The sequence below is a fragment of the Octodon degus genome, unplaced genomic scaffold, assembly GCF_000260255.1.
Source record: "Octodon degus isolate 3935 unplaced genomic scaffold, OctDeg1.0 scaffold00045, whole genome shotgun sequence".
NCBI classification, from domain to species: Eukaryota; Metazoa; Chordata; class Mammalia; order Rodentia; family Octodontidae; genus Octodon; species Octodon degus.
In genome coordinates this window covers 13,271,863-13,293,674 of record NW_004524621.1, presented here as the reverse complement: position 1 = coordinate 13,293,674, position 21,812 = coordinate 13,271,863, and the positions used below count along the sequence as shown (strand labels likewise).

The following is a 21,812-nucleotide window of genomic DNA, read 5'->3' as shown; positions in this document are numbered from 1 at the left end:
TATTAAACATTTATGGCAGATTTTGAAAATGGATTTTTAAAACTTTATTTTATCTTGTCTTTTTGAGATGGGGTCTTGCTATGCAGTTAAGGTTGGTCTTGAACTCACTTTGTAACTAGGCTGGTCTCAAACTCCCAATGATCCTCCTGCCTCAGCCTTCCCAGTGCTGGGATTACAGGTATGTGCCACCACTCCCGCCTAACAGTGGATTTTTAAAAATGGGTTCTTTGGAGTTTTTTAATCCTTTGTTGGCAGTCACAGATCAGGCCATAAAGTTTCTTCTGAAAATGTTCTGAGTAAGGAATTAAAATATTTGGGGGGGAGAATTAAGATTTTGGGGGGGAGAAATTAAAATGTTTATACACTAGGTGTGGTGGTATCTGACCCTATAATCCCAGTACTCAAAAGGCTGAAGCAGGAATACTGCCTCGAGCTCAAGGCCAGCCTAAAATTCATGGTGAGAACCTGTCTCAAAAAAACAAAAAGAAATAAATTAATTGAGGGCACACTGGGGAACACAGGGAATTATGCAATGTCCAGAACATTGTGATTTTAAGAGCTGGGATGCTGGAGTGTCTTCCTGGTCAGGTTTCAGATCTGTTGGTACACTGCAAAGTCCCTCTTCAGACCATATCCCCAAATACAGTGCAGTTCCTCAGGCCATGTGGGTGGATCATTTCTCTCTGTACCAACTCCAAAGGGGTACAGTGCACTAGGCACTACTGCCAAATTCCTAGACTTGGGAAAGATTACCATGCAGTGGCTTTGCAAAACATGGTGCCCTTTGGGGGTCTTTCAACTAAAAGTGAAAAGCACCCCCTATTACACAGGGCTCATCTCAAACCTTTTCCTCAGTCCTTTTGGGAGAAGGACAAGCTCTCCAGAGGTATCTAAGGACTTAGATGTAACCAAATCAAATAGCTACCTGGCCTCAACCCAAATATCACTCCTCTAGGAAGCCTTTCCAGGGCACTTGACGTGGGTTGTTATTGTGCGTCCATGCAGCCTAAGTACTAGCAGTGCCATATCCAGTCTAACATGTACCCAGTTAGCACTCACCATGGCCTAGGAGGTGCTGGGCATGCAGAGGCAGGGGCTGGTTAAGAAGCCTTTGACTTTAGGGAAGCAAGGAAACCAACAAATCAAATGGTGTGGTAAGTGTAAGAGTGGTGAGAACAAGCTGAACTGGCACAAAAACAGGAAAATCAACTCCAGGGCCAGACAAGAGAGTCAATGAAAGCTTTGCAGAGAAGCAGTTGCCTCAACTGGGCCCCCTTAGGCTCCTTTTGAGCAGGAGGAGACACAATGACCAGTGTTTACTTGTCAATGAGCTCCCTTGAATACTATGGACACGAAATACACAAAAGGTCTACACCGCATGGATGTGCATACTTACTTTCCTTGTTTTTCTGCCACTGACACAAGCGACAAAGAGTTTCGATAAACCATAAAAAAATTTGAGGACAACACGGGACAGAGAGCCACCAGAAGGGACTCAGAATTCCTGTGTTAACCACTTCTCCCCAAGTTTTAAAATCTAACTCAGAAAGGTTCAGAGGTTCTGGAAATGACTTAAATCAGATGTTCAGGGTATTTTATTTATATTTTTGGGTATAGATTTAAAACTGAACAATAATTAGTTTAAACTATTTATGAGAATGAGAAAGGTGACCCCTCTATCTTCTGAAATAAAGATTTCAAAACATAGAAAGTGCTTACCAGAGAACAGGAACTATGTATTCCTACTGCTGATATGGTATCTCTTTGGCACACACAAAGAACACAAGTTCAACATCCAGTCATCTTTCTGCCAACTAATTACCCAAGCCACTATTAGACCTCAGAAAACAAACACATTTTCAATGGGAAACAGAATTCTTCTGTGGTCTCAAAAATCCTCTATCTTGGAGATATAGAAAAAAACAAACTATCTGCTCAAAAAATAAAGGAGGCTGTCAGAAGAGAATGAACGACACAGCTGAGCCAGGTAGCCAAGTAGGGCCAGTTGTTCCTTCATGCTCAGGAGCGGTCATGCCACATGCCTGATGTGCCCCACTCTGCAGTCTGTCTGTCTGTCTGTCTGTCTGTCTGTCTGTCTGTCTTTCTTTCTTTCTTTCTTTCTTTCTTTCTTTCTTTCTTTCTTTCTTTCTTTCTTTCTTCTTTTGCGGAACTGGGGATTGAACTCAGGCCCTTGCACTTGCCAGGGAAGCGCTTATTCCATTGAGCCATCTCCCTGGCCCCTCTGCAGTCTTTCAAAATATGACCTGAAAGTGGCCGTACCAGCAAAGAACCACCAGCCTCAGTGGACTAAAAGTCCTATCCAACCTTCCAAGATTTAGTGCTCTAGTTTACTTTCAAACTCAGCCTCAGTGGACTAAAGTCCTATCCAACCTTCCAAGATTTAGTGCTCTAGTTTACTTTCAAACTACCGGTGACATTTCCATCCATCATACTGGCTCTCAAACCGCAGAATGCAAGAATCATCATCTGGGAAAGTGTATGAATCTGCAGATTCTTAACTTCTCATCAGAGATTCTGATTAACCTGAGACTAGGGTCCAGGAATCTGTATTTTAACAAGCACTCTAGGTAATTTTTTTAAATTGAATTTATTTTGGTCTTTGGGATTAGACCCAAGGCCTTACACTGAGCTACAACTCCAGTCTCAGCACTCTGGTTAATTTTAATGCAAGTTCTCAGACTATATTTTAAGAAATACTAGCTAACTAGTTGACTCATTAACCACCACCTCCTTTCCTCTTTTGTGAGGCCCTTTAAATATGATATACCATGAAAAACAATTTGGGCAGGAGGTTTAGCTGAAAGGTAGAATTCTTGTCCAAGGCCTTGGGTTCAATCCCCAACATGGAAGGGGGAAGGGAGAGAGGGAAGAAGAAGGAAGAGAAACCACTTACACTTCAGAACTACTGTGTGTTTTCCCTCCCTAATACTGTATATCATGGAATAGATAATGTTTCACATTGCACTTTTGCAAAGGGTCAGATGCAATAACCATGTTGGGATGAATCACCTGAATATTCATATTTTAACCCTTTTTTAGTCTTAATCTTGTAGGTTCTATTTTCTCTTTTTCTGATTTTAACTTATTCATGTTGGTCCTTTTTAAGGTATTTGTTCTTATAAGTCAGGTCAAAAACTTATAAAAGAGGTAAAATAATCTTTCAGAATCCAACCCAAATGTCATCCTCTTCAAAACTTTCTCCAAGCCTCCCCAGACCAAACAGTCCCTGCCCCACATGCCAAAGCAAACTTCACAAGCCTGCCTTAGAGCCTGGCTAGCTAGGGAGTACCACCAGGCTGTCTGCTTCCTGCCTCCCTCCCTGCCCCCACTCCCAAAAAAAGAGGGAGTGGTTCCTGGCAGGGCAGGATAAAAAACAGCACTTGTTCAACTCAGAGTTGCAAAACTGAGCTAACAGTGCAAGGAAACTTTGATGTCTTAGATTGTAAAGTCTTTCTCCCTAATTACATATCTACAAACAAAGTGGGGGCAAAAACACCTTTTTATATCTCTAATGATGCTTTTTTTGTTTCCAGGTATAGCACTGATCCATCAGGTAACTTGATTTAAGAACAAGTCTCCCACAGGAACTAGAGCCATAATTTTAGTTATGGGCAATGGATGACCTAAGCTCCTAATGAAAATGTTCCACTTCATATCTAAGCCTCATAATGCCACACCAAACCAACTCTTCACCCAACACCACTTGTTCCTTGAGAAAATAAGCCCAAAACTCCAAGTCACATGGGCTGTAAGATCACTAGAAAAACCTCAAGCGCTCATTCAGTCCAGGATGCCGTCACCAAAGGACAAAAGCCTACACTAAGGATGCAAAATAATGAACAGGATCCATTTCAAATTAGAAACTAAAAAAAATCCTTCTAGACCAGAGCTAGAGGCCCCCAGAACTACTACACATGAAGAAACCGAAGGCCAAAGAGGCCACAGAATTCCTCAAGAACACTCTTAAGATTCACAAAGAAGCCAACATGTTAAGGTAGCATAAAAATGAAATCTTGCTAGGCTACTTAGGAGATGAGGGAAGGGGATTGCAAGTTCAAGGCAAGCCTGGGCAACATAGCAAGATTCTATTTCAAAATTAGAAACAAAACAAAACAAAAAAAATTAAAGGGGCTATAGCTCAATCGTGGAGGTCTTTCCTAGCAAGTGTGAAACCTAAGGGTACTTCAATCCCTAATCACCCAAACGTAAGGAAGTGTACTTTATTGATATAATTAATCTAATCCCCTACCCATCTCTTCCTGGTGTGGTTGGGCTGGTCTTGAACTCAGTCCTCCTGCCTCAGCCTCCCAAATACTGAGATTACAAGCATGTGTCAACACTCCCAGCTTTAATGCCTAAAAAATACATTTCTTGGTCATAGCTCTGAAATTCAGTGGTGCGGTAGCAACAAGAGACTGCAGGGAAAACTCTAGGAGAGTCCAGAACTGGGGTGAGATGATTCTTGTCTGTCCTGGTGTCACTCAAGGAAAAAGTTTCCACCAGCAAGGAAGCCACAGATAGGTTGAGGGTCAAGAAACAGTGCCTGGAGATCCCAGTTTTTACAAACCAGATAATGGGCTCCCAGTGTGTGACCCCTAGGGGAGGGGAAAATCTCAGGAAGAAATGATGTTTTGGTCCTGGAGCAAAGGCAGATTTCTCCCTCTCATTTCCTTAGGTGGAATTTGTGGAAACTGGACTTGCCCAGGAGAAGACTCCTAGAATTGCCGCATTCACCTCAGGAAAATCCAGCCACATGTCTCTCCTCCCAAAACTACACAGCACATCCAGAAAGACTAGTTTGACCTTAGAAAAGATAGGACTGGACAGGCATCTAGTGTTTTATTTTAAACCTTCGCACTTCTAGGCTGGGCAGTCCTCCTGCCTCCTCTGGGCCATCCTCTCAGCTTGGAGCCAGCAGGTAACCCAGTACCTGTCCTTTGAGAACTCAACAGCCACATATACCTGACTCCTCCATAGGCCCACACCTCAAGACTAAGTAAAGATACTGAAGAGAAAACTTTCTCTGTTATCTTCCTGAGCCATTTGTTGAAAGAAATGTAAACATTTGACACAGTCTACAGAAACCAAGTGCAATTTGTAAGGGAAGCTACATAGCAAAAAGAAGTCACAGTCCCAGGGTTCAAATCATTGATTCACCTCAAACACCATAGGTGAGTTTCATAACTGACCTTGTTGATGAGAGCACAGTGTCCAATGCATAGCAGGCATACAACATATATTTGCTGAATAAATATATGAGTAATACTTGCAGGCAAGTCTGCAGACAAGAGGCAGACAAGTCACTTTTACTAGAATTGAAAAGAGGTATGATATTACAAAGGTAAGCATGTATGCTGAGGAGTTAGCTGAATTTAGCTATATAATACCAGCACTTCTCAAACATGGAGAAACAAAAGTTATTCGCAACTACAGAAAAAAAGATCAGTGTAAGAACTTGCCCAAAACAAAGAGGAAGAGTTTTATGTTCAAACAAAATATAGCATGGACAAGGTGAAGAGATAAACAACAGATTTAGAGAAGATAGTTACAGTGTCTAAGACCTGCAAAAGAGCATTGTGTTCCTATATTCCCAGTACTCAAAAGGGTGAGGTAGGATGGTCACCATGAGTTTGAGATCTGGACTACACAGTGAGTTCAAGGCCAGCCTGGACAACACAGTGAGATTCTGTCTCAAAAAGCTAAATGGACTATGAAATGAAGTTTGATGGCTGCATGAGAAAGAAGGAAATAAATAAGGGTGTAACAGAGGATGGAGTTGCACATGTCCTTTCAGGGCTTACACTGGAGGATGCAGTGATCCTCTAGACAGAGAGCAAGTCTGCAATATTGTAGGATGAATTTGTCAAGATTTGACAAAGTAAACTCATTTCCCTACACCAGCTTTTGACCTATCAGTTATCTGATTCTACTGTGGCTCTCCTGACAGGATTGCCTGCAACCAAAGAATTCCAGCCCTCTTGATAATTCTGATTTTTCAGGGAAGCAACAACTTAGCATCCTAGCACCTGAATCTGTCTTCTGGGGAATTGTGTTACTGAGTCAGCTAATCCTCTGATCAGTTCTGGAACCCTGATGCATTTCTGGGCCTGCAATGCTCATCACACACGTACTGTCCTGTACCATATAAATTCTCACTCTATCTAGAACCACACCTTAGATTCTAATATCCTCTGCCCTCTCTAGGCAGTCAGCCAGCTATGCATTCCTGGCAGCCAGCTCTAAGTGCTTCCTGCAAGGGGTGGAGAAATCATGGCTCCCTTTTAAGTGGCAAGTGAGATGATACATATACATACTTACAACAGTGCTTGGCACTAGGATGTTCAACAACTGTTACTTTGTCTTTTCCTCCTTACTCCACAGAATTTAGAAGCTTACAGACTATTACAGCTTCATCAATACAAGGAGCTCAGTGTTCCTATTTCAATTCTGAACCACTAGCCTCAGTGACAAATCCAGAAGAGGATGGACCCCAGGAGTATGACAGAAGGCTTCTTATAATACCTGCGGTACTTGATTCACTTTTTATTTTCAAGGACAAATATTAAAGCATTAAAGAACCAACTTAGAGGAAAATATGGGGAAATAAATTTTATAATCTTGGGATGGTGAATATCTTTCAAAGGGTGAAAATCATCTAAAGTCATAAAGAAAAAACATTTAAATAAACAAAAATTCAAAATGTCTACATAACCAAAGATACTAGAAATAAAGGACCTCAAAAGGCAAATGACAGGATGGGAAGTAGGTCAGAGTGGAGCATTTCTTTAGTGTGTATGAGGTCCTGAGCTTATCAATCCCTAGTGAAGGGAAAAAGAAGTATTCATGTATATATGCAGGATAGTTTGGTTAATTGTACTACTGATTTCTGTTGGTCTATTGAAAGGAGCAGTTAATGCCTAAAATTTTATTTTAATTTCTTATAACTTTTCATTTTTACCAGTTTTGTAGGTTTATATCTGGTAACTAAACAACTAATTTGAAGATAGCATTATGCAATACAACAACCATTGTCAAATTCCTGTTATTTTAATGAAATTTTGTATAATTTCCAATTTTTTTTACTATTTTACATTCTTTAAAAAATAAAAAATAAATATTCCTATAATTTTTTTTAAATTAAAAAAAAATACAGCCATGCCCTGATACTTGAATGTATTGAAACTCACTAAAATTTTATGCATTTTGACATGAAAATGCCATCCTGATACTTATCATTTGTTTGGTACTCAATGTACACACTAGAGCTTGCCAGTGTTGTTTGCCTGACATACTACTCCTTCCAGCCAAAACAACTTGTTCAGTAGACATTGTTTTTGGAACTAGTCAAGCCTCCCCGCAACCTGAGATCCCACTCTACCCAAAGTACCACTGCAAAATACAAGGGAAAACTTTCACAAAAACAAAACAAAGTCAAGCCAAGATGAATTCTATCAGGTAAATAATTTTTACCAATCTACTACAAAGTCTTCAAAAAAAAAAAAAAAAATAGAAGGAAAAAGTCCCTACTCATCCTTTGAGCCAGTATCATTTTGATGCCTAAAACAGACAACAATATCAAGTGGAAAGAAAACTACAGACCAATCTTTATGAAAAAAAATTCAAAAAAATTCACTAGAAATTCAGTCCAGCAACAAATAAAAGGCATTATAAATCATGTCAAGTGATAATTTATTACAGGTATGTAAGACCAATTTAATATCTGAAAATCAACTATGTAATATATTATTTCAATATAAAACCATACAATAATCTCAACAGATAAAAAGCACTTTGCAAAACCATCAACATTCATGATAAAACACTCAACAAACAGAACTGTTTCAACTTGATAAAGGACACTTAAGAAAAACTCACTAGTGACATCACTCTCGATAGTAAAAACTGAATATTTTCCCCCTAAAAAACACATCTATTTGGCGGTTTTCACTAGGGAATTAGGCAAGAAAAAGACCTATCCCAACAGTTAATAAAAACAGATGCATATGTAAAAAATTTCCACATTTGGCATGTGTTAAGTGCAAAACAAACACAATCTGTTGTTGGAGATTGGTTGTTGCTGAAGTTTACAATTCTGTTCACAGTGGCTCCCATTGATTGGGTTTCATACTGATCAGCTCACCTACTCATCCCTTTGCTTCTGATTTCCTGCTTAGGCACTAGAGTTGCCAGAAGAATCTCCAGGTTGTGTAAGTGTGGATTGCTCCAGTAAGTTGGACAAAATCCTGAGTTTCAGGACCTACTGACAACTACATCAGATCTATAAGGCTGGCCCTAGTGCAGACTCCATGAAGCCATTTAGCCATACCAGGCAAAAGTGCATGGCTACACCAGCATTCTCAGATAGGCAGATAATCTAAGGCGCACTCATGCTAATGCTTCATTTCATTCCACGGTTGGATAAAAGGAGGTCCAGAGAGAGGAGGACTTCTCCCAGATTACTCAGTAGGTTGCTAAAGAGAGTTGGACTTTAGGGCTTAACATCTTGGGTTCCAACACTGTGTAGGATGGTACAGCAAGCTGTGTGCAGCCTGTGTTAAGGCAACACAACACTAGCATGTCAGGTCCACAGCCATACCAAGCCAATCTACATTTGGCCTCCATTTTAAAAAAATTTTGACCATGTAAACCACCCCCCCTCGCCTCCACAAAATACCTAATGACTCCCTTCCAGCACCTCCTCCTAATAACTCAGGTGTTTGTGGTATGAATCCTAACAGATTGTGTCCCCTTAGAGAAGCAAAACCTATGAGCAAAATCTGGCACACTTGACATATGGCAACACATATCCAAGTTTTTGTTGTTTTTTGGCAGTACTAGGGATTGAACTCAGGACCCTATACTTGCCAAGCAGGTGTTTATTCTACTGAGCTATCTCCCCAGCCCAATATCCAAGTTCTAAGTGTGGTGGATTCAATCAGATAGCAGTCAGTCTCACATTTCATTTCTCCTCCTCTTGGCCCTGCTCCAAGGTCAGAAAAGAAAACTAGTAGAAATTTTACGGTACAGCCTACTGAACTGAGCATAGGCCTTTTGTACCAAAGAAGATGAGTTAGACACTGATCAAAAGATTCACAAAGCACTTATATTATCACATGCCTCACCTCATTCAGCTATTTGTTTGCTTGTTGGCTTACCTGTTGAAATAGGGTCTCACTGTGTAGTTCAGGCTGGTCTCAAACTCATGGCAATCCTTCTAACTCTGCCTCCCAAGTGCTGGCATTTCAGGTATGTGCCACCACACCAGACTCATTCAATCCTTTTATTGATTCCTTAAAACAATTATCTTCTGTTTGATATTCAGACAGATAGTGAGGTTAAGCTCAACAGTCTAGGTTATATGGCAATAACAATCTAGGTTATATGGCAATAACAATAAGCTTCTCTTCTGGAGGGTTAACAACCTAAGTTTGCAGACTAAAAATTAGAGAAAAAGGAGGGCCACAAGGAAAGCCAACATTTTGGCCCTAGCCTTCCAAGGTCAATTAAGACTCAGGACATATGAGAACTTGTACTGTAACATCATGTAACTTAGTTGTGTCCCAAATTTTCTGATCAAGGAGATTATGGGGCCAAAGAGGAAAGTGATCGATGATGTAGAGTGTGCCTAAGGAGAGTCACATGGAAAGAAAACATTCTCTCAGGCTTTCACAGAGAGCACACTGGCCAAGCAATGGCTATGTCTCATCCACATGGCTGACACTGACTGACAAAAGATCTACAATCTGAGGTACAGGATCTCAGGATAAATCCTGAGGGGATTTGACTGACCTTATCAAATCCAAAAGCTACAATTCTTGTTACATAGGTCTTGCTTTATCTTGGTCTTAATCATCCAGCAGAAAAGTATAAAAACGAAGTACAAGAAATAAAGCCATGTTGTTATGTTGAGCTATAGGTGACTCAGGTCAACAACTTCTGACATTGCTAGTGAAGCAGAAGACCAATACTATTATGGACTACTGGACTATTTTGGAATATTTTGCTGAGTTCACACACCTATAATATTTAAATGATGGAACTAAACAAAAAAAGGGGATACAGATGAATGACCATTTTGTATCTGTGTATTCAAAATGGTTAGGATAGATATATAGCTACATTCTATTAATTCAAGGAATAGAGGGATTTGTTGTAATAGTGTTTGTAAATAGGATATCATTTCTGCATCTTGTACAACAAACAACCACTAGGAAGGCAGTATGCAATGTGGTAATTATTGGAACTGTCCTACCAATTTGATTTGAAACTGTCTCATTGCTATTTATTTCTCAATAAACTTATGGAAAAAATTATATTCCTCATTTTATAGAGATAACGATGATGGTGATATCTTGCCCTATGCTAAGCAACAGCTCTGACCTGACTCAGTGAAACAAGAGTACCCTGTTATCAGCAAAGGGATATTGAATGTTGTTGAATATCAGAAGTTGAATCTGGCCCCCTCTGTTCAATGTACAGTGATTCTGATCTGGCCACTGAAATCACTGGCTCAACTTATCAATTATGCAATTCTTTGGCTCCTATTAGTGTCTGAAAGAGGTGTGGTTAGAGCCAATGCTTCGTATTTGCAGATTTTGGGCTACTGGATCAACTTATTTTTAATCTATATAATTTAGAAGCCTTTCTTCATTTGGGTTCTGTTTCTGAACCCTGTAATAGCTGTCAGATGACAGTCTACCCATACGGATTAGGTGATCAGGTGCCCAGGCTAGCCCATCAGAACCTAACATGGATAAATGCATACAGTGTTGCCAGCAACCAACACAGAAAAGTTTAGATCAATACCAGTTTTTAAAGCTAGTCTGACTCTATCAGTGTGCCTCTACATATAAAGAAGGAAAGAAAAATGTTTATTTTGCATAAATCAGCTCTTGAAAAATATATGGGATGTTGAAAGAACTATATGTAGGCTCTTTTCCTGACCTTTACAGAGAAAGTCTTGCGTCTAGAGACCTCACAACACCTCCATTCAGGAATAATTTCCCAAATAATCTCAATCTCAATCTCTCTCAATACACACACACACACACAGCTGGAAAGTGTTCACATGGGGCTCCAGATAAATTCAATTTTCCATCAGAATCCACATTCTTTTGAAGCTAGGAATTTCCAATTTAGAGCCTGTGAATAATTCCAAACTTCTTGGAAAGCAATGTGACAACATAAACCAGTGCTTTAAAAAAAAATCGGTGCTGTAAAGATGACTGACCATATGTGGCCCAGAAATTCCTCTTCAGGAATTCATCCTGAGGAAGTAATTCAATTCAAGCAAAGAACTATACCCTGTAAAAATGTTTATAAAGACTACATATGATACAGGGCTGGGGATATAGCTCAGCAGCACAGCACCTGCCTGGAAAGCACAAGATCCAGGTGTTGGATGCCCAGTACAGAGAGAGAGAGAGAGAGAGAGAGAGAGAGAGAGAGAGAGAGAGAGACTGACTATGACAGTAAAACTTGGAATGGAGAATGCTAAGGGATTATTTATTTATAAGGATACAAGACAGATATAATTAGGGAGTAGGAATGTAGCTCAGCAGAACACTTGCCTACCATGCCCAGGGTTTTGAGTTCCATCCCCAGAACCTCAAAAATAATAATTATAAACAAAAATTTAGAAGATACTGTTGCACAAATAATAGCTGAAAACAGTTTCATGAAATAATTGCAACACAATAACATACGTGTGCATTTGGAAAATAACAGCAAGCTTTGTTACAGTCCTAGGTAGAAAATCTTTAATAGTCAATGTGGTAACCTTATATTTTCAACAAAAGAGGATATCTGGAAAGGAAAAGCCAAATCATCAGAAAGAAGAACTACAATAGCCACCCCCCCTTGTTCAGTTTCACTTCCCATGGTTTGGTTACCTGCTGTTTTAGTCACCTGCTGTCAACTAAGGTCTGAAAATACTAAGAGAGAAATTCCAGAAACAAGCAATTCACAAGTTTTAGATAAAATTTATGACAGTATATTGTTATTATTCTATTTTTATTATTACTGTTTATAATCTTTTTTTTTTTTTTTTTTTTTTTTTTTTGCAGAACCGGGGGTTGAACTCAGGACCTTGCGCGTGCCAGACAAGCGCTTATTGTACTGAGCCATCTATCAAGCTTTATCATAGGTATGTGTATAACACAGATACTGGAGGTATCTACAGTTTTAAGACATCTTTAAAACACCTTTGAAGATATTCTCCACAGATAACAGGGAACTATACTATTATTACTATCAATCGTAAATAACACATATTCAGAGCTTATTATGGTTTAGGCATTGTATTAAGCCCTTTCATGGCCATTACCCAAACTAGTATGAGGTAGACATTATTTTTCCTACTTTACAGATGAGAACAGTGAGGCACAGACAGAATAAACCTTAACAAATCATATAGCAGCTATCTACTGTGACAGAAACATTCCTCGCGCCATTTCTAAGAGTCATCTACCAGCTAAAATCTTTATGCCAGCTTAGACAGGCACAATAAAATCCTCAATAGAAGCCTCACTACAACAGTTCTGAAACACACAGTGGCTGTGAACTGCAAAAGGAATTTCAAAGACCTTTCATGCTGCAGATGTAACTAGGATCACACACACACACACACACACACACACACACACACCCCAAACCAGACAGAGGAGGTAAGGAAGGATGCAAAAAGACATCATAAATTTCTGAAAGGCAACATTGATCAAGAGTCTAGACTTGCCTAAAATGATATAATGAGTTAGAAGCACCAGACCAGAACTCAGAACCCTTACCCCAGTGCCCTTGAGACTTGCTCCTCCTCTATGCAGACCATGAAACCCTTTTCTGAAGCTCTCTTCCCTTTCACCCAGCCCCTCTGGCCCCTCAGCCTTCCACTGTCCTCAACAGTCCCAACAATACCATCTTCTTTCTCTTTTACCATCTTCCACCCATGCTTTCATTTCCTTTCCTCTCCTGTCCTGCTAGTAATTAAATGTAACATCTGGGACTTTAGCTATGTGACAGCAGCTAGAGGAAAGCACAAGCTACTTTCAGGGATAGGCAGCTAAACATGCTGAGAGGCAGGGATGCCAACATCAGTGTTTGGAGACAGGCCCTTCGTTTAATTCTGGCTCAGGCACTGACCACTTGGTTCCCTGCACCTCCTCAATGCCTCCAGAATAACCAGGCTTCCTTTCTCTGACCATGCTGCATTGGCAAAGTCTGTCAAATGCTGCAAGACTCCTCAAGAATGGGTGCAACCCTCCTTCACATGTCTCTCCCACATTCCCAACAGTGTAGCAGTCACCAATACAAGTCTGATGACTCAGCAAAAGAGTCCGGTTTCTCCTCTTCCTTGGAGCCCTCCTGACTTCACTGTATGACTCAACCCTACTCACTTTGAGCTCGAAGGGACTCTGCTCAGGCTGCCTAAAGTATCACGTGATGCCCACAGCTATGAAACGCCTGAGACCAAGTCCTCAAGTGCTGATAACACAAACACCAGCTTCTCAGGTCTCCCTGTCACAGCCCTTCCTGTTTTTCAAGCTGGTACTGTCCTGCTTCTCCAATAGCAGCTCTTGGATTTCAGGATGTCAAAGGCAAAGGGGTATTATGCAAAACAGGAAGAAACATTCAAAGCAAATGTTGAAGGCATTTTTAGAACATACCCAGTGTTTGGAGACAGGCCCTTCGTTTAATTCTGGCTCAGGCACTGACCACTTGGTTCCCTGCACTTAGTGGGACTAAGTAATCACTAAGCTCCTGCCAAGGGCCCTGCCCATGACGAAGCCACATGATAGGGGAAGAAGGAGCCTGACCTCACACTACAAGTCTTGCCCATCTGACAGAACCCTGCCCCTTCCCTCTACACTTCAGTTCCCTGGCTCTGTGCCAAATGACCCCTGGCAGATTTTCAACATCAAACTGTCCATCAGAAAAAAAATCTGTGCTAGATCTAGTGGGACAGGCTTTTAATCACAGAACTCTAAGAGGCTGAGGCAGGAGGACTGCAAATTCAAGCCTGGGCAATTTAGCAATTTAGCACAAATGTAACAACAACAACAAAAGGGACTGGGGAAAGGGGGCACAACAACAAAAGGGACTGAGGTACAGGGGCAGTTGGGATATAGCTCAGTGCAAAGGCCCTGGGTTAAATCTCTGATACTGGGGTGGGGATGAGGGTTTGCTCCATTGAGTACATTCAAAATGGAGGAACTTCAAACTATACTCTTTGGAAGATCCAGGTAAACCAGCCTAAGGTCTTACTGATTTAACCCACCAAGTACCAAGTACCAACTAAGAGCCAGGATCTGCTGGTCTCTGGGGCTCTTCCCTAAAAGAATTCCTGGAAACCTAAATGTTCATGTTCCATGGCCCCTCCCCAGAACTTAGGAACATGTGGAAATAGAAGAGCTTATGTTTCAAAATATGATTTGCTAGCTTGCCCCCACCCTTCCTCTGTGTCACATCTCAGTGATGTCAACAGCTCTGAATGAGCTCACCAAATTCACCCAGGCTACAGCCCCCAGCCAGAGTCACAGCAAGCCACAAACACATATCCAGGGACTTGACTACTAAGGAAGCACATGAAGTTACTAAGAAAGCATCATGGGACATGTTTTTCATTCCATTCAGAGCTGATCTCTGCTCAGCCACATCCTAAAATGAGTCCTATAGCCCCTGACCCAAGCACTTCCTGGACTTGGTTTCCTTTTTAAAGTAGAATTCTAGACACATCGTTCAGCAATAAATAATACTCATCTGCTAGCACTAAACAAACCTGTAATAATTTCTGATGGATCTATTACTTTGTAAGATTGGCTTAAAAACCCAGACCCTCTCAAAAATTTTACTCCATTTTTCTTCTTACAAAGTTCTCCTACAAAACTATCTAAAAAGTGCATAAAGTTTTATGCACAAGTCTCACCACATAACTAAGAAAAAAATTAAAATTCTATGTGTATGTTTACAAACAGCTGAGTAATAAGGTCATGTCAGGCATATACACCAATAGAAGATAATACAGCTTTTGTGGTTTTTAAAGGCACTGTGAGAAAATTTTAAGTGAAAAATGCTTTTTCTCTTTTCTTTTTCCTTTTTTTTTTTTTTTTTTTTTCAGAACTGGGGATTGAACTCAGGCCCTTACACTTGCCAGGGAAGTGCTTATTCCACTGAGCCATCTCCCCAGTCCCAGAAAAATGCTGTTTACCAGGCCATCACATGAAGTTATACCAATCTGTTTACCTATAAAGATACCAGTCATATCCTTACATATGTAACCAAAAAAGACTATCAAAGAACATGTTTCATTTACATGACAGGAATATCTTGACTTCTTCTGTTTCAACTTTGCAAACTATTTTCAGTGAGCCTGTGTTACTTAGTTTCTCCTGCAGTGCAAGGGAGCAAGGCCAGGGCCTCACTCACACTAAGCCAGCACTCTACCACTGAGCCAGTCCCCCATCCCTGCCTCACTTTCCAGAAAAATGAGGAAGAGAGATCTCTCTCTCTCTCTCTCTCTCTCTCTCTCTCTCTCTCTCACACACACACACACACACACACACACACCCCACAAAAAGGTAAACATTAACTCAAAGCCCTCTCCCCACCATCTCTGGGAAGCAAATCATTCTCCTCTCTCCAGGTTTTGTCATGGACATGCAGCATGGAGGCTAAAGAAGCAGCTACATAACACTCCCAGACCAGACATTAAAATCACTGCCAAAGAATTCAGCAACAGCCAATTATACAGCCCCTGGCTTCCATTTACGTAGCAAAGGGTCGGGCTGAGGCCAAACTGAAACGTGGAACCTGAAACACTGTGCTGAGTGTGTGACTCAGCCCCTGCCTTCTGAGGACAAATCCCTTTAGGCCACGTTCACCCCAAACCAGCTCCCAGCCAAACCATGTCTGGATCCCCAGGCCACCACAGCCCCCAACCTGGAAATCTCTGACTTGCAGAACAAGATCTCAACATCTCTCCTCAAACTGGGGACAACCTCACCCTATTCTGAGTAGACTCAGGTTAAAAACACAGAGGCCCCCCACAGCTGAAGTCTTTATAGTCAGCAGCCATAGCATCAGGGATAGGAAAGGCTTCATAGTGCTCTAAGCCTAACTGAATGCTCAGTAACTACCCTAGGAGGCAGGGTCTGACTGGCTGCCTTCACAGTGATCTCCCTGCCTAGGGACCACACTAGGCTGTGCCAGAGCCAATGTTCAGGGCTGTCAAAGGATTTAAGCCAAAAGGTAACCCAACTGTACTAAGACAACTGGATTCTACTACACTGGATAAGAAAAAAAATAGAACTTCTAGGTGGGTATAGATTTAAGCATATTTCCAATCTCTATCTCTGAACAAGAACAGGCAGAAAACAAAGAGTAGAAACAATACACAGGGACCAGTTGGTAAGTAGGGAGTGCAGAAATCAGATTTAACTACTGAATACTTGTGCCTTTATCATATACACCTAACTCATAGCTGAGCTCAAGGGACCTTGAGCCCAAAATTCCTAGTGTGGAAACTGTGAACAGGCTCAGACTGCCTTGGTATAAATTGCCCCATCATTCCCAACTCATAGTCCTAGTCCTAGTCTGGAGTGCCCTACATGGCTGCCACCCCAAGACCATAATACCAGGCATATGACTGTTGATGTCTCATTATAATCATTGTGAAGCACCAAGTTAAGCTTACACAGCAGAGCTGTTACATACATAGCTTCAGAAATTAGAGGAAAATTTTAACACAAGTAATAAAACCAGGACTGAAGAAAGTTGATATTAACTCTGGGTCTCTGAAGGCAGGGAGTACTAGGGAGAGGGAAAGGAAACAGTACATGCACACATGCACGCACACATACACACACACACACACACACACACACACACGTACATGACAGTTTTCCTAAAGGACATAGGCACAGTTTAATTATATTTCCTTTGCCTAAATTGTGAGTTTCAATAGGAGGCACATTCCATCTTCATTATACAGGCATGTGGTTGTAACTGAATCTGAGAAGTTACCAGATGCCTTGGCACATGGAGGACATCTACACAAGAACGTTCAGATGGACTCCCTGACACACCTTGCAAAGATCATCTTCTTCCTGAACTCTAGGTACATCAGGCCATTCCTGAGTGTCTGCACAAGATGTCTACTGTACAATGACCATAGGGGAGAACACAGGACAGTCTTCTGGGATGCTATGGTTCCAAGAAGCTGCAGTTTAAATCCAATCACACATTTGTGTCATGATCCCTGGGGCCCATGGAGCTTCTTTCTACCAGGTTCATCTGAGACCTTACTACAAAAGGAGAGGGCTCATGTGTTTGCTTAAAGTCTGGGACAAATTAAAAGCACAGATCACTTCTACTGACATCAGGTCATATGGGAAAAAATAACCAGGTTTCCTCACAAAAGTGAGCTGGACAGTCATGGAAGGTATTTCTGAATCTCAGTCTGCTAAACAAAAAATATCTCTATGTATACCAACAAATCATAAAAAAAAAAAAAGCAACAGGAGAAAAAAATGGTAAAAATAACTGGTTGTCTAAACCCAAACCTGCAAGACTTAGAAACAGGTGAGTATCTGCTTCCTACAATACCCACATGAGACTCCATCCCACACTGGAAGGTGGTAAGACTCCAAAACTCATCCCAAAAGGAGCAGGGGAGAAAGAGCTTCAAAGTACACTCCGTCCTGTGCAGCCTGTTTGTGTCCACAGTGTACAAATGGGGATAGGGAACTGTGTACTGACAGAAAAATTTCTGAGAGCTAAGAACTCAGCAGAGACCTAGCAAGTGCTTTGTCTTACATCCACAGAAACCATGGTAGGGGTTTAGCTGGCAGTCACCATAAAAGCCAGAGAAACTGGCTCACAAACAAGTGAACTCCTAGAGCCCTGACTACCTACTCTTGCTGTTTGCTGGTCCAGGTACCTACCTTGAGATAAGTCTTTTACTTTTTTTGAACAAATGAAGTTTGTTTTCTCAAAGAAAGAGGCCTCTGAGGTTTAAGCAGTTCAGAACTACTCCCTGCCCACTTGAAGGAACTGTACTATTCCACCATGTCCCAGCTAAGCCCTTAGCCAGCCCTGCCTCCTTCAACCAGTTCAGTCTGATGTGCTGCCCACCTCCCCCACCCCATTTCTCTTCAGATTGCCTGTGCCACAGCCAGTCAAGTCATGCTGAGCTGCTGCCAAATGTGAGCAGAGATAAACATTCTGGGAAAAGAATCACAAGGCTGCTGCTCCTCCCATTGCAGGCAAATACCCAGGTGGCCAGCAAAGGAGGCCTCACTGCCAGGGTCAGCAGAGTAGATCCTGCATGGCCCTGAGAACCTGCAGCAGGGAGAAGTGTTACAAGGAGGCCTACACCACCTAGGGGAACACCTGGGGGAAATCACCTAGTTCCTCCTTGCAGCACTTGCTCCTGGAGGCCTCACACTAAGCTTTACCACCTGTACTGCCTGCCCCAAGTCACACAGGTGGTATACACAGAGACAGGATTCTAACCTAAGCCTTTTGGAAGTCTCTTCCAATGCTCTGACAACCCATGGACAAATCAAATAGTGACCCATCAGTAACCCAGTCTTACAACCTTAATCCCACAAGCTATCACCTGGGAGGATCAAAGCAAAGCATCTGGCCCAGACTTCTGGACACCAGAAAGTAGAGCAAGGCTGGGGAAAGGAACTACAAGTAGTGAAAAGGCCACAACTCTAAACCCCAAAGATGCTTTCTCCCATCAACCTCAAAACCACCCCACATGGGCTTTGGCTGACACCTGTCCAGTTGAACAGATGGGTTCAACTCCCCCAACCCACACACTTCCAGGCAGACTTTCAGCTTTCTCAAGACCCTTCTGGCCAGGAACCTCCACTCTTAAGACTTGCACCCAACCACTCAAACCTAAGTTTGAGCTCAACTAAACTGAAGAAACAACCTCTCCCTACCTTTCTCGGGGTGCCATCTCAGTAGCTGCCTTAAATGTCACAGTTTCATATATGACACATGAAAGCAGCAATGCCAGGCAAGGTCTCAGGCCTCTCAACACGCCCTCTAGAATGTCATCTCTCAAGCAGACAATTTCAGAATCAGTTTAGTAACATCACAAACTGGTGAAAAGTTGGTCACTAGCAGCACAACAGCAGAGCTATGCTCACCACTATGTCTCACATACTTTACCGAGAAAGTCCTATATCCAAACATCAATCTAATGAATTCTGGGGCACTTTAATTTATGAATTAATTTCTCTTTCTTTCTGCACATATCTAAGCAACGGTCAAAAAAAAAGCTTTGTGGTCTGGGAACTCTCTTCCACCTCTTTACTGCTCAGAGCCATTTCCAAGAGTCTGACATAATGGAACTTTAAGGCCTTCAACAAACCATATTACTATATTAATAATATTAGTTGTTGTGTACTGAGTGCTACTACCGTAAGTGCCATATATTTAATGTTCACAATCTCAATTAGTCCTAAAAATAACTCTGTAAGGTATGCATCCACTTCACACATGAAAAACTCTAGCAGTGGGGCAAAGGTAGTACTTCATCATGTAGCACACTACTCCCCACATTAACCATCAAGGCCAAAAGATTTCAATTTTCTGCCTTAACAAAGTCCCCCTCATTACTACAGCTCATGTCTGACCAATTCCAGGAGGTTTCTCCCAAGCTTGATATGAAAACATTGAAGTAATTATTGGAGAAGTTGAGCAACAGCATGTAGGAAGGCTGACTCTGCCAGGGCTCTCAGGCAACGTGACAGAGCAACTGGCAGCATGCCTGCCTGCCAGCCTGCTGGGGCCCCTCACTCAGAAAAACGTTCTCTAAAACCTGGCATTAGAAATGAGCAACCACCTGTCTGGTAACCCAGGAAGCAACCTGTAGCTGCCTCCGGGCTGCCCGCCACATATCAAGAATAGGTCTAGGTTGAGCTTAGCCTCCTGACCTAGGAATGTAAACCCACCTACCAGAAGCTTCCTGCCTAAACTGAAACAGACTGAAAGGGGTTCAAATCATCTGGGCTGGTAGTGCTGGAAGAAGGCAACGCCAGGCTGACTAGTTACCTTTTAGCCCTCCAATCCCCAGAGTACACAAATGGTTGCCCCAGAGAGGGCCCCACTCACTTTGGTTTGGGGAACCTATAGGAGGAAGCGAGGGTGAGGGGCAGGGATCTATCTACACAGAGGAAATGAATGCAACAGCAACAACTGTGAGCTTACCTTCACTAATTAAACACTTTTTACATTGTCGCACTTACTCTTAAACACAATCCTCTAATACATCTTTTATTGTCTCCATTTACCAGAAAGGAAACAGGTTTAAAGAGAAGTTAAGGCCCTTGCCCAGAGGCTCAAGAAAAGTTAACCCCACTCAGGAAAGTGGCACTATGAGAAGACAGGGGTGGATGGGTCAACCCTCATCCCCACTCGGGCCTCTTGACAGTCTCCTAAAGACAGCGGAGGTCCGAGCTGCCTTAAATTGCCCACTAGTTTTAACATAGCAAGACCGCTCCTAAGCAGACCCAAACTTCAAAACTTCCTGGCCCAGAGTAGGGAGGTCTCCAAGGCCTTCTTCTGGTTCCTGGAGCCAAAGAAGACCAGACGGCTTCCCTCTGGGATCGGGGCTCCAGCCTCCAAGACGATACCAGCCGATCTCTCCGGTCTAACCAGCACGGGGCCTCTCTCTGGGATTAAGCACTTCGGTCCGGAACAAGGAGGCTGGCAACTGTGCGGAAGGGCTTGGGGATGTCCCAGCCACTCTCGCCCGGGAAGCACGGGGGGTGTTCCCGTCCTCGGAGGGCGCCAGGGGGAGTCCTTACCAAGCAGCGGGGATTCCTCGGGACAAGCAGGCAGCGACAGTTTGGTGGTGGGAGACACTGGGACCGAAGTCAAGTTGCTCGCGGGGCGGGGATCAGAATCCGCACCAGGACTGGAGCCGCGATCAGGGTGAGGCTGAGCGGAGACGTCCGGAGGTGGCGACAGCCGGGCCCCGGGAGGCTGCCCGCTAGCGGCGGCGCTCGAGCCGACCTGCACCGGCGAGGGGACTCCAACCAGCCGGGGCAGGCGGCTCAGGTCGCGGCCGGCCAGGTAATAGACGAGGGTGACGCCGAGGTGCAGAGCGCAGATGGCCACAAGCAGGCGGCAGGCCCGCTGTAGGGAGGCGCCGGGCATCGCGGCGCTGCCGCCCAGGAGCGGTTCCCGGAACCTCATCTTCCCGCCGCGGCTTTAAGAGGGAGAGAGGCTACCGGCGGGGAAGGCGGCCCGCCCGCAGGCACCCAGCCAGGCGCGGCGGGCCACAGCGACTGGGAGGGCGGGGACGAGGGCGCGAGCGCGCGGAGTCTCCACCACCGGACCGGGGCGCTGAGGAGGACGCCTGAGGCACGGGTGCGGGCGGGGCGGGGCGGCGGTGGGGGCGGGGCCGCCGGCGGGGTTTAGGGAGGCGGGAGGGCAGGGCCTAGTGAGGAGGGCGGGCAGGGCCCGGGGGCGGGGCCGAAGGCGGGACTTAGGGCCTGAGGGGCGGGTCTTGGGCGGGGCCTCGCGAGAGCGGGCTGCGGGGGCGGAACTGCCTGGATGGGCCCCACCCCTCCGCCCTCAGACCCAGGTCGGACTTCCGGCAGGTTCCAGCAGTTTGCTGCCGTGCTCCTTATGAGGTTTCCCCTGGGGATTCAGGTCCTAGCCGAGAGGCGCCTCCCGCTCCAGCGGCTGCCCTTGAGAGGCCCCGCCACTTCATGGGCGATCCCCGTTCTTGGGTGGACGGCTGCGAGCGCGAAACCAGCCTGCCAGGCGGCGGC

General features: G+C 43.5%; 1 protein-coding gene across 1 annotated transcript in view; it reads right to left on the bottom strand.

Annotated features, from left to right (window-relative positions):
• Nucleotides 1–21,401, bottom strand: part of B4galt1 (beta-1,4-galactosyltransferase 1) — a 46,270-nt gene extending 24,869 nt beyond the window's left edge. The window contains exon 1 of the mRNA XM_023716086.1: nucleotides 20,841–21,401. Coding sequence (XP_023571854.1) covers nucleotides 20,841–21,231 — 391 coding nt within the window. The 5' untranslated portion in view covers nucleotides 21,232–21,401. The remainder of the gene's footprint in view (nucleotides 1–20,840) is intronic.
• Between the last annotated feature and the right edge of the window lie 411 nt (nucleotides 21,402–21,812).